The sequence below is a fragment of the Tympanuchus pallidicinctus genome, unplaced genomic scaffold, assembly GCF_026119805.1.
Source record: "Tympanuchus pallidicinctus isolate F22 unplaced genomic scaffold, pur_lepc_1.0 scaffold31, whole genome shotgun sequence".
NCBI classification, from domain to species: Eukaryota; Metazoa; Chordata; class Aves; order Galliformes; family Phasianidae; genus Tympanuchus; species Tympanuchus pallidicinctus.
In genome coordinates this window covers 15,520,438-15,533,455 of record NW_026294749.1, presented here as the reverse complement: position 1 = coordinate 15,533,455, position 13,018 = coordinate 15,520,438, and the positions used below count along the sequence as shown (strand labels likewise).

Genomic DNA, 13,018 nt, shown 5'->3' with positions numbered 1-13,018 from the left:
GTTGCTCTATCTCACTTCAGTGATTATGTGCTGCTACTTCAGCAGCATTCAAAAATGAAAAGAAGCAATTTGCAAAAACACCTAAAGGGACTCACCATCTTTTGAAGATGTAAACAGTAAATGCAGAGCTATCAACTTAAAACCAGAAATTTGTATTAATTGTTATATTTTACTTTTTTAATGTATTTTTGCAGCTCAAGTGAACTAACAAGAAAAAATCTCCACACTTTGACAATTAAGATTATAGATGTTGCAGATTCAAGGAAACACTTGCACAGAAATTGCTTTTAACTCTTTTGGCATACATAGAAGATGCCAATATGAGAAAATGCACATCATATTTTCACATGAATGTAGTAACACAGAAAAAGTTCAAACTAGTAACTGATACACTCAATTATAAAAGCTGCCTTTCCTGTGTAAGAAATATAATTCAGCCCTTGGGCTAGATGCCATTCTGTGTCATTGATGTAAACCTGGAGGACAGTACAAATACTCTGAATTTAGAATGGCATGACTAAAGATGGAATCTTTCATCTAGCTTTTAAGTTTTAAGAAGCATAAAATATGCACATATGCTTGGCAACTTTTCCTTTCATTGTATACAAAAGTGACTCTCTCTAAAATAACTGTCAAACTAAGAGGGACTGTCAGAAACTTATCGCAGGAGGTAATCTATTTACTCATGTTGCTGAAGAGCAATGAAAAATTGAGTTTCAGTTTTCAGCACATAAAGTTCCATGCCTGTAATTGGGTCTCCTACCTTCCAAATAGAATTTTAAAAAAGTTTGATACGTGATTATTTTAAATTAATTAATTGTTAATGGTACTGTGGAATACACATTTAAGGATTAATGATGAATATGATTGGAAATTCAAAAAGTGTAAAATTCCATTCAAACTCAATTAAGTTTCAAGGATATTTCCATCAGAAAGAATGGAAATGAAGAAAGAACAGAGTCCCCAGGCTGGTTGTTGAGTGAGAATTATTGCTCACCCAGCATCAATTTGCTTCAACAAATGTCCCCCATTGCTCACAGAAATCTCTCTGAGATATTTTTCTGAAGAATGTTTGGCTGCATGTTTCCCAGGGCTGATGCCTAGAGGAGTGGGCTTACATGGGGACTTTGCTGTCTATCCTGATAGCAGACCCCTCCTAAGTAGGAATCCAGAGCTGGTGACTCACTTTGTAGTCTTGTTCAGGTCTGGGGCAAGACAACACTATGCCCGTGGGGAGATGTTCATGGCCAGGCTGGACGGGTGTCTGAGGTCTCTGACCTCTGTGAGAGTCCCTGTTTATCACTGGGGAAATGGACCCAATGGTCTGTAAGAGTCCCTCCCAACTCAAAAAAGTTATTCTATGATTCTATGATTGTTCCTGGTTTTATTACAAGTACAAATACTGATAATGCCTACATTCAAATTGTTTTTTCCTTGCTTTTGGAGAAGGTAAAACACTAGAACTAGAAGTTTTAATCAACGTAGATAATAGCTTGTCAGTTGTTATGCACAGTGGTACCCAATTTGAAATTTCAGTGCCATTAACATTTTTATTTTTTTTAATGATATGACACACTATACATAATCAACAATAATGTACATATCGTGGTTCAGGACCCCTGATCTCTCAGCTAGTAATTTAAATTATTTTTGTGTGTAGAGACAAGTATTATGTCCTAAATGGAGGCTAGGCCCCCAGCACTTTCTCTTTCTTTCTTTTTGATCCCTAAAAACAACTGTTTTCTTGCCAAATATTTTGCATCTGTTAAATCTCCTTTCTGAAACAATGAATATTATGTAGTTGCAGGCCAACCTGCAACTTTGGACAAAAATGTCCACTTCCCAAATGAAACATTACTCTATTTAAAGTGCACTAATTAAACAGATTGAATTCCTGTTGATATTACTGTGTTTAAAACATATTTTCACATGCCAAGTTGAATAATGGACATAAGAAAAAAAAACAAACAAAAAAACCCAACTGTAATTAATTCGAGTCAGTGTTATTGATGAAAACTGGAATATCTTCACCATGGAATTAAGATTAAGCAAATAATAACACATAACTTTAGGCAAAAAAGAAAAGGAAAGAAAAGAAAAGGAAAGAAAAGGAAAGGAAAGGAAAGGAAAGGAAAGGAAAGGAAAGGAAAGGAAAGGAAAGGAAAGGAAAGGAAAGGAAAGGAAAGGAAAGGAAAGGAAAGGAAAGGAAAGGAAAGGAAAGAAAGGAAAGGAAAGGAAAGGAAAGGAAAGGAAAGGAAAGGAAAGGAAAGGAAAGGAAAGGAAAGGAAAGGAAAGGAAAGGAAAGGAAAGGAAAGGAAAGGAAAGGAAAGGAAAGGAAAGGAAAGGAAAGGAAAGGAAAGAAAAGAAAAGAAAAGAAAAGAAAAGAAAAGAAAAGAAAAGACAACCTTCTTAAGAAATGTGTGTGTGCACATACACTCATGTACGTGTCAAGATCTATTTGCAAGCAATCTCTATTTTCTTACCTCATACTTAGGTCATGAATTTGCTAACAATATGTGTTAATTTACACAATGTAGAGAATTCTAAATATCACAGCTGATCCAGAAATGCCTGAAAGTATCTGAAATGAAAGTACAATCTAGAAAAATCATATAATCATAGAATGAGTTGAAAGGAAGCTTAAAGATCACCCAGTTCCAGTTACCTGCTATGGACAGGCATACCTCTTGCTTGTTGATGTGACTTGAAGACCTGTTCAATCTGGTCTTGAACACTTCCAAGGAGTGGAAGTGTAGAACGCTTCCATGGCTTCTCTGGGTTATCCCAGTACCTCAGTACATTCCTTACTAATAATTTATTTCTTATATAAAATTTAATTTTATCCCATTTGCATGTAAAAATGTTACTCTTTGTCAATGACCTTGTAAAAATCTCTTTCAATCCTTCTTGTAAATTTGCTTTAAGTATCAGAAGTTCTCAATAATGTCTCTTCAGAGCCTTCTCTTCTCCAAATCAAACAAGCCCAGTTCCATCAACTTTTCTTTGTAGAAGAAATGCTCCAGACCTCTGACCATCCTAGTGGTCCTCCTCTGGACCTGCTCCAACAGCTCCATGCCTTCTTGTGCTCTGGGCCCCAGACTTGGATGCATTACTCTAGATGGGGCCTTATGAGGGTAGAGCAGAGAGGGACAGATACATCCCTCACCCTGATAGCCCTGATAGATTTCTTTTGATTCAGCCTGAGGTGAAATTTTTCTTTCTGATCTGACGTGCTCAGGTCATGTCCAGTATTTTATTTACTAGAATCCATATTGTCTTCTTCTGCAAAGCTGGTCTAAGTCCGTTGATCACCAAGTCTGTGCAGATATTTGAGATTGTATCAACCCAGGTACAGGACTTTTAACTTGGTTTTGTTGCTCACATGTGCTCACTTCTCAAGCCTGTCTGGGTTTCTTTGTGTGCCATCCTTTCCTTATATTGTGTCAGCTTGGAACCAACCTTGCTGAGGGTGTACTCACTGGCTATTAAAAATCTCTAGTCCCTATTTAGACCCTTGAGGTATACATGCACTCATCATTGGTTTCCCTTGGATACTGAGCCATTAACCAGAATTTTCAGGATGAGGCCACCCAGCCAATTCCTTTCTAATGCATGGTCTACCCTTCAAATCCTCAACTCTCCAATTCAGAGACAAGGCTTTTGATATGGGGTTGTGTCAAAGGCCTTACAGAAGTCCAGATGGATGACATCAGTTACTTTCCCCTTGTCCACTGGTGCTGTCAGTGTTATGAAAGGCCATCAAATTGGTCAGGAAACATGACTGAAGTCATTTTGTCCATCTCTAATCCGTTTCTTATCTTCCATATGCATTAACATAGAATTAAGGAGGATTTGTTCCACAACTTTCCCGGGCACAGCTCTGAGATTGACTGGTGTGTAGTTACCTAGGTCTTGCTTTCCACCTGTGATGTTTTCCAGCTACTGGAGACTTCACTTTGCTGTCATAACTTTTCAAATATAACAGTGAGTGATTCAGCAGCTATATCAGCCGGTTCCCTCTTGACCCTAGGATTCATCAAGCAATTTTATGAAGTGTATGAACTGAAATGAACATGCATCCTACCTTCCAGAAGCAGACCTAATGCTCAGTAATTCTTTCACACAGCATTTCCCAAACACTCCTTAGATAAGTAGTGAAAGCTTTTACTTCTCCAATACGATTATGCAGTGTGCTTGAAAAATGCCATAGTTTTTTCATACTGGCCTTGTGTTTATAACAGCTTGCAGAGTTTCTTTATTACTAGACTATTCTCAGCAAGGGTTTACATTACTTTCTCTTGTTGAAACCAAATATTTTTGCACAGAAGACTGAAAGAGTTATGGAAAAAAAGAAAATAAGATGCCTTGCAGGTAAAGAGTGAAACGTCTTCTTGTTTTGCTCAGAATAAAAATATTTGTGGGTTCTTTCTTATTTTGTTGTTTTAATAACTTTTATTATTCCTTTAAGCCTTGCTCAGTGAAACACACAATAAAGGATTTGATTCAGTATGAATAAATATGCAGTTGCAAATTTGATTCTTAAATTTGAAAAAGAGTTTTTCCAGTTTTGAACTCGATTATTCTTTTAAACAATACCAACATAATTGTTATCAATTGAAAACACTTACCTGATGAGATATCTATTTGATTCTTCTTTACTTGGGTGACATTTATATGAACGCTGACCTTGCCTTCATTAATGTCAATCTCAACATTCCCCAGGCCATCTGCAAAGTTGCTGAAGACAAGAAGTCCATTGGGGTTCCAGGTTCGGAAAAGAAAACTGAGTGAAAACAAATCCTGGCTTGGACGTCCAGGAACTTCAAGGTAACTGGTGGCATTGAAAAAGACAGGCACTGTATGTGGCTCCACACAAGAAAAACTTAAATTTCCCTGAGTAAAACACACACACACAAAAAAAACAAAAACATAAGTAAAATCATAAGATTCCACTAAATTCATAGACAGCTCTAGAAAAGTATTCTAGGTTTTATTTAATTCAAAGTTTGCTGTAGTTAGTGTCAGTTCCACGTAAAAAATGTATTATTAAACATCATTACTGTTATTATTTTGATGTATTTGTTGATATTTCTGTTTTTCCAAGAGGCTTGTGCCAAAGAATGGCTTAATTATATTTTGCACTGTACATATGTATAGTAAGATGCACATTGTGCCCTTTAAATTGTCATCTAAGATAAACCTTGCATGAAAACATTAATATTCCCATTTCAAAGAGGAAGAAATAAATCAGAGAGAAAGTTGAACCTATTCATGGTCAGCAAAGATATCCGTAAGAGGATAATAGGTCATCTTTTCATGAAAATGAAGTCAAGTTTCCAAAACATCTTTAAATAAACAAGTCTATGTACATAAACAATGTGTGAGGTTGTGAAATAAAGACATATAACTTGTGAGCAACTGTCTTCTCTGTTATGTTTTCTTCTGGATAATATTAAAAAAGCAAATGCAGTAATTCATGAAGCTGAACGATTTGGAGTAGCTGACCATGAACAAAATCTAATAATTGTGATCACTCAGTCATTTCCTTTGTAAAAGAATTTGGAGTTTGCACTCTGTGAAATTTCATTCCTAGGTAAACTGACAAAAATCTAGTAAACTATCCTGAATTTAAAAGCTTTAAAATATATCTGTAATAAGACCAGAGCTGTAGACATGAAATATTCACTCAGGTTCTAATGTCTTTTCTCATGAGAGAGGACAACACCAAGCTGTATTATAGACGTTATTTTTTTTCTTTTGAAAAATAATCAATCTGTGGCTCTTACTTTATTACTTTATAACATCATGCATTTACCTAAGGCAATCTCTCTGCAGAACTGACTTTTTAATTAATCAATGCATAGAATGCAAAGACTTCTTCTATTGAAGAACAGCTCTACTATGTGGCAAAGTGGACTGTGTTTTATGGTTGGGTTTTCTGATGTACTGTGCCAAACCAATATTCACCAACATGGTAATTTCCATTTAATTTCGGAAGGTAAGATTTTATCTGATGCAGATACAGAAATGATAATGATGATCAGGGAAGCAGTTCTTTTGCTTTATATTTCCACATTAAAAATTATTAAGGACTGAACAATATTGTCAGAGGTACTTAGATGTTTAGATATAACATTCATCTGAATACTGTTCAGAATTAGAGTAGGAGTCACATAGTCAGAATTTGTTTATATTTATTTTGAATTAATATTGAATTTATTTTTTTTTCAGTCTAAAAGTAGCCCAAAGATTTCCTTTTTTTTTTTTTTTTTTTTTTTTTTTTTTTTTTTTTTCTTCAGCTTACTAAGCAGTAAATCCAAATAGCTAACATATTGATTTGGACACTGTTAATCTGAGCATTTCCAAAAGTGCCATACATATTTTTTTATTCAATCCTAGATTTAACATACAGAAAACAAACAAACAAACACACCAACAACAAAACCCTAGAGATCAACTGAAATGCCATTTTTAATCCTTTGTTAACATTCTCAGCATAATATTCACTTTAGGAGTAAGAAAATTTATTCTGTTTCTGTGTTGGGGAAGACCTGCATAGATTCAGAGGACAACAGCATTTTGTAAGAGCTGGCACCTTCTGATTCAGTTACAGACAGCAGCCACAGATGTCATTTAAGTAGCACCCAGAAAGCACTTTGTTAAAAATTTATAAATTTTTCTGGAAGCATTGTTAATAAGAGGTTCTAACAATTTACACATTAGAAGAAGTCTTTCACATCAAATTGGCACTCTCAAAGCATAGTGATGCATAAGATACTCGCACTTAAAGCACTCCCTTAAGCTACTGGTGCCAAATGCATTCAATTTATTATTTTTTTTTAATCACTGAGCTCATTTACTGTGAACACTCTAACTGCATAAAAGTTTTGTTGAGGAAGTAACACATAATTCTAATTTCTCTGCTATCCAAAATTGTGTTTTCCCTGCTGAACCATTTAGATTAATCTGAACTGAATTATCAGTTCCCACTATGACTGTACTTCACAAGAGAATCCCTCTTTTAAACAAAGATTGGTCACTAGGTCTAGCTAAAAGTTAGAACTAATCTGCAGCTTGTTTCTATAAAAGAATCCGTTTTTCAGAGTAAGAGATTCTTTTGCATAGATTCAGAATAATTTGCTGAATAGCTCTGTGGGCAGTGAGACATGCAAATAAAACATTTAGCATGTATTTATACATCATATAGTAAAGGGTCTGGTTAAACTCTGGTTAATAGCTGTAAGGTTATCTCTTTATTTTTCTCAAATATTTATTTGAGTGTAACATGCTTTAAAGAAAATGTTTATCTTATGTTTATACATGATTGCACTCACTAATCCATGGAAGAGCAGCCACTGAAGTGGAAGAAGCACAATGTATGTAAAGAGGGAGCAACAGGTTTGATTCCCCTCAGCATTTTCCTATTGCAGGTTTTGAGAAACTTGTTAGATTTTAGTACTCGTAAATGTAAGTGAAACAAATATAAACTACCATACATAACCTTATTCTTTTCAATAACATAGAAAATATGGAAGACTCTTGTGCATGTTCTTTCTGTCTTAGACCTGAATAAAGCTGTAAACAAGATAGAAATTAATGCTCTAGTAAGTCACTGCCAACTCTTGCTTGCAAGTCCATTTGGGAGAAAATTTGACACTCCAATTTTTTTCTTGTTGTCCTTCTCTCTCCTACTCTCCTTTTTGTGTATTTTTATTATTTGCCTCATTTCTGTGAAAACAAATCAGGCTCTATTAATAAGAGCAAAAACTGTTTAAGGCCATCCATCTTACTCATTCTCCTTAAAGGTTTGCTGCCGCTTATTCTTATTATTCTTTTATTCTTATTATCTCTTATTACAGAGGACTGCAGAACTTTTTTGTTCCACGTTGTTACACTCTAAAGATTAATAAATTGCTTAAGAAGATGTTGAAAGACTTGCATTTATGATCATAACATCTATGTTTGTGAGACCTAAGGATTTTTATTAAATATGTTTTCAGTGTAAAATCAAGATTAACTTCTTAGATTTTCTGGACATCCTCGTGGTATAAATTTAATTTTTTCACTCCTTTTCATTGTACAACTTCTGAAATCTGACAGTAAGGACGTTTTTCTTTTTGTCTCAAACCTCTTTTTTTATTCTTTGCCCAACTCTTTTTGTTTTTTTTTTCTCCCCTATGATGATTTTTATAAATTCACCAATAAGTTTGTGTTCCATTTCACTACGTTATTTATTTTTGCTTTTTGTTTAGGGCAGGATATGTCTACTGCTATGCATCTGCACAGTTCCTACAATGGAGCTTTGATCCTGGTTCGGTTGCTTAAGTGCTAATAACATGAACATGATTAAAAAAATACTAGTTTCAACTTCGTGTTTTTCATACTAAATCAGGCTCAAAACTAGAAGAATAAAAGTTTTTGTAAGAAACATAAAAATCCATGTTGATTTCATAAGTGAAACTAATTTTGTTTTTGAACAGCAAAAGCAATTTAAATAATTCATCTGAAAGCAAAGGTCACTTCTGTTTTTATATTGTCAGAAGTGGAAATCAAGTGAATCATCAGATTAAACTAGCATGCCACAGCTTTGTGGTGAACCACTAATACTACCAAATCTACATATGCAGATTTTGCTTTAATGTTACAGGCAACAGAATTTAATAAACAAACAAACAAACCAAACAAACAGAAAATTCACATCCAAATAAACCAGAAAGAGGATTTTATAGACACTCCACAGAACTGTTAGCTGTGCTATGCTTTTGGAAGGCTGGAGTTTATCCTACAGAAATCTCTTAAGTTGCACGTCCATCCAAGAAAAGTCACTACACTTTATTTCTACTGTATATGTTTATCTTATGTCTTATTCTTGCTTACTGCTATGAATTATGTAAATACATAAATAAAAAAGCAGTAATGGAACTATACACACTGTGAGCAGGGCTTTTTGAAGGCTGTACAGAAGAAAGCCTTGAACAAATCTATCTGAAATTCAGGGTAATTATACATTTATTTCCTACGCACATTGCTCATGTAATCCAGAAACTATTTTAGGAAAGCCTAGATCCTTAAAAAATACAGAAATTAAATTTCCTAATCAGCCCTTACAGAAAGACACAAGCTTAAACGTGAAAGTAACTATGAATGCTTTGGAGAGAAAAAAAATAGAATATAATGTTAGTAACCTCTGTGATGTTAATAACCTAAAAAACAGTTTCAAAGTTCAGTATCTTGATGCTTTACAGAGCTCCCACAAAATGGCTCTCAGTAATCCCTCTCAAATGATTTTGCACACCCATGCTACTTGCTCCATGGGGATGGAAGATATCAGGATTTAGAGCCTTGACACACTGCAATTGATTTAACAATCAATGTTGTCTATCCTGGTTCTAGGTTACTATAATATGAAAGGAAAGCGAAAATGAATATATTGATCTACTGGTTTTCTTTTAAAAAACATTCATCTGATGCTGACGGCTAATTCTGGAAAGCTGAAACTTAAATCTCAGCAGAAACAGGTTCCCAGATATTAAACACAAACAAACAAACATCATAAAAGTATGTACAATGAAATCTTTAGGCATGATACAAACTTTGTTTTGTATATTATATGATTTCAGAACATCTGTCACACACTCAAAAACTTTCCTTAGAAAGAGAAGCAGAAGTTTAGAAGTTTAGATGATGACAAAGTTACGTTCTTACCACATTAGAGGGTTCCAGTTTCTTCCTTCTAGCAAGGTCAGTGATATTATTGCCATTGTAGTTGATGCTCTCCATGCAGCCTTTGAAATTTTTTCTGCTGTTTGAACTTGGCTTCCCAGAAAAAGGCATGCCACCAAAGGTTATCTTTGAATGTATCAGAAAATGAAAGACAGTTAACTGGAGAACAAGGGCTTTGAGCTTTTTGCTTACTAGAAAAAGAAAGTATCAAACAAGTGGAAAAGCAGGAAAAAGTCTATGATGAAGTCATGTCTGCAAATATTTTTGGTGGTAAACTCTATCTGTTACTAGGTTTTCCCAAATAAAGAGAAAACATGTATCACAGTTACATATGGTCAGATCTTCTGATCACTACTGTTCAGTACCTGTTTCAAATTACTAACAATTTGAAATAAATATCCATTTCAGTACTTTTTCAACAAAAGTAGATTAGAGATCAGTCAGATAGATAGCCTGATTTGAATCATTCACTCAGCCCCAAATATATGCCAGGACTTAGAATACAACGTAGCAGTTGTAATTGTGGGCTTCAATACAATGTATTTGCTTCTTACAATACTTACATATTTATTTTATCTAGCAGAATTTTACAGAATCACATAGTCCAAAAAACTATCTCCTGCTAAGCAGGTTCACTTTCTAGTACTGAGAACATGATTTTATCACATAGCTATGGTCAATAAGAAATTATTTAGTAGGCCGAAAAATAAATGTTTATTTATTTATGGCCAATTTAATTACCCTGGGTTACCCAGAGACCGTAGTGCTGAACCACTAAGAAAAAACAAATATTTTACAAACTAGAATTGCTCATTAATTCCTGTTACTCTACAGGAGCTACACAGACTTCTACACTATCAGTGCCTTTCTGAAATATTTGGAAGTGAATAAAAGCTACATTCTTTCATAAATATTTTCCAGCCCAAATATGAAGAATAAAGAATTCATGAGATTTGCAATCTATGTTAAGTATTTATATCAAATATAATGAGGCATAAACAGTCATTACAACTGGAATTTCTAGCCCAAGAAAGCTCACAAAAATTTCTACTTGCATCTCCAGCTGAGATTTGGTAGAGCCAAGCCTTCAAATATAATTCATTGCTAGCTCAATTGGTTGTTACTGAGAGCATGAAAATGCAGCTCAAAGGAACTATTTTCTATTTTAAAAGTAACAGACATTGGCTTTGCATACAAGAATTATATCATTTCAACTACTCCACTGAAAACTAAGGTTTTTATAAATAGTACACACCAGCTACGTAGGAATACTTGCATGTACATCCTCGGATGTTCTACGCTAATTTGACTTTACTTTGAGAAAAAAAACAAAAAAACAAAAAAACAAACAAACAAACAAAAAAAAACCCCACAACTGGAGAATATAACTGTAGTTTTTTATTGTTGTCAAATGGTCTTTTTGGGATTTTGACCAAAACAGCATTGGTAACACACTGGTGTTCTAGCTTTTGCTGACTGTGCTTACACAGCATTGAAGATTTTTAAGTTTCTTGTGTTCTTTTACCAGCAAATAGAATGAAGGTGCATAAAAATCTGGGATGGGACACAGCCAGGACAACTGACCCCACTTGACCAAAGAGATATCCCATACCACTTGACATTATGTTCAGTTACAAGCTGAGTGAAGGTAGGAGGAAAGTAGGAGTGTTTGGAATTACATTGTTTTGTATGAAAAATTGGTTTGATTAATTGAGATTTACCACCTACAGATTAACTTATCATAAGGGTAATGTATTTAAATGTAGTCTAACATCCAAAGTCAGCGAATTAACTGAGAGTAAAGGATGGAGAACTCAAGGCTCTGCCTTTTATATAAACCATAGAACATGTTTTCATACACATTAAAACAACTTTCATTAAACATGAGTAAATCTATGTAGATGGAGATTGAAATGTACCTTTGGAAAGAAACTGCCAATGAGATCTCTAATGCCAAAGGAGAGAGGAAGCTGTATCTCCTGGATTCCATTCTTGCTGCTTCTAATACAGTATTTACATATATTACACACATATGTAAATTGGCTTACGGCACTCTGTCTAACATTTTCTGTTGTTCAATCAATTGAAAATCTTTAATAAAATCGACTTATATGACTTTCTGGTAGCATGGTTCAGGTCTTCTATGACCAATTAGTGGCCCAACACTCTGATGAGTCAGTCACTCCCTGTAGTTATGTATCATCCATGAATTAACTGAGGGTGTATTCTATCCCATCATCCAGGTGAATGAATGAAGATGCTAACCATCCCTGAAGTATTCTGATTACTCTTGGTCTCCAATTACAATTTGCTGCCCACTGCCCTCTGTGTCTGATCATTCAGCCAGTTTTGGAACTACCTTACAATCTGCTCATCCAGTCCATGTACTTCAACAGCTTCTCTGTGAGGATATTATGGGAGACGGAGTCAAAAGCTTTACTGAAGTCCACATAGGCAATATGGTTTGATCTCCCCTCATCCATTAGGTTCACCATTTCATCATAGAAGCTCATAGTGTTGGTTAAACATAACTCCACCTGGGTGAAAGCAATGCTGACAGCAACTGTTTATTTTCTTGTCGTTTGTGTGCCTGGAAGCAGTTTCCAGGATTAACTGTTGATTCACCTTCCCAGGGATCAAGAGCTACCCACTGGCCTATAATTCGCTGACTCTACTCCATCCTACCTGAAGGCAGGAATAACTTCTATTTCGATTTTCAGGAACTTCTTGAACAAAGATTATCAAGAAGGACATCACAATGATAGCATTCATGAGTGTGTCACATCTGGGTCTGTGGACTTATGAGTGTATGGTATTCTCAAATATTCCATAATCTGATCTTCTTCTACCAGGAGTACAAGTTCCTTTCTCCAGTTTCTTCCTTCAGCTTTTTATGACAGCTTTTCAGGCTAAGAGCAAGTGTAGTGTAGTGTCGTTTCTCATCAACACTTGTGGGCATTAACTGACTGATCAAACAAAAGGGTTTTTTTTAATTTACTGTTTCTTTATAGAAATAAGTTAGTGATGGTGCATTTGTGATAATATAAGGAAGTACTTACTTGCCTAAGGAGAGCAACATCATTGGTAAGTAAAAAAGTTCTAATCTGTTTCCTTTGCTACAAATTTATATTAGCTGTCACTGAAAAAGAATTTTGCCTGATTCAAGTGCAAAATGTGCACCTGAAAGTAATAGCAGATGGTATGATTTTTTTTTTAAATCAATTTTGTGCTTATAGAAGCTGCTTAGCTATAGTGTACCCTAACCTTACTGAATTACATATATTTACCATTTTAA

At 34.8% G+C, this 13,018-nt stretch overlaps 1 protein-coding gene across 1 annotated transcript in view; it reads right to left on the bottom strand.

The window, feature by feature from the left end:
• Nucleotides 1-13,018, bottom strand: part of CNTNAP2 (contactin associated protein 2) — a 634,054-nt gene that overhangs the window by 306,362 nt on the left and 314,674 nt on the right. Inside the window, exons 7-8 of the mRNA XM_052697656.1 lie at nucleotides 9,706-9,849; nucleotides 4,629-4,893 (exon numbers count right to left, since the gene is read on the bottom strand). Coding sequence (XP_052553616.1) covers nucleotides 4,629-4,893; nucleotides 9,706-9,849 — 409 coding nt within the window. The remainder of the gene's footprint in view (nucleotides 1-4,628; nucleotides 4,894-9,705; nucleotides 9,850-13,018) is intronic.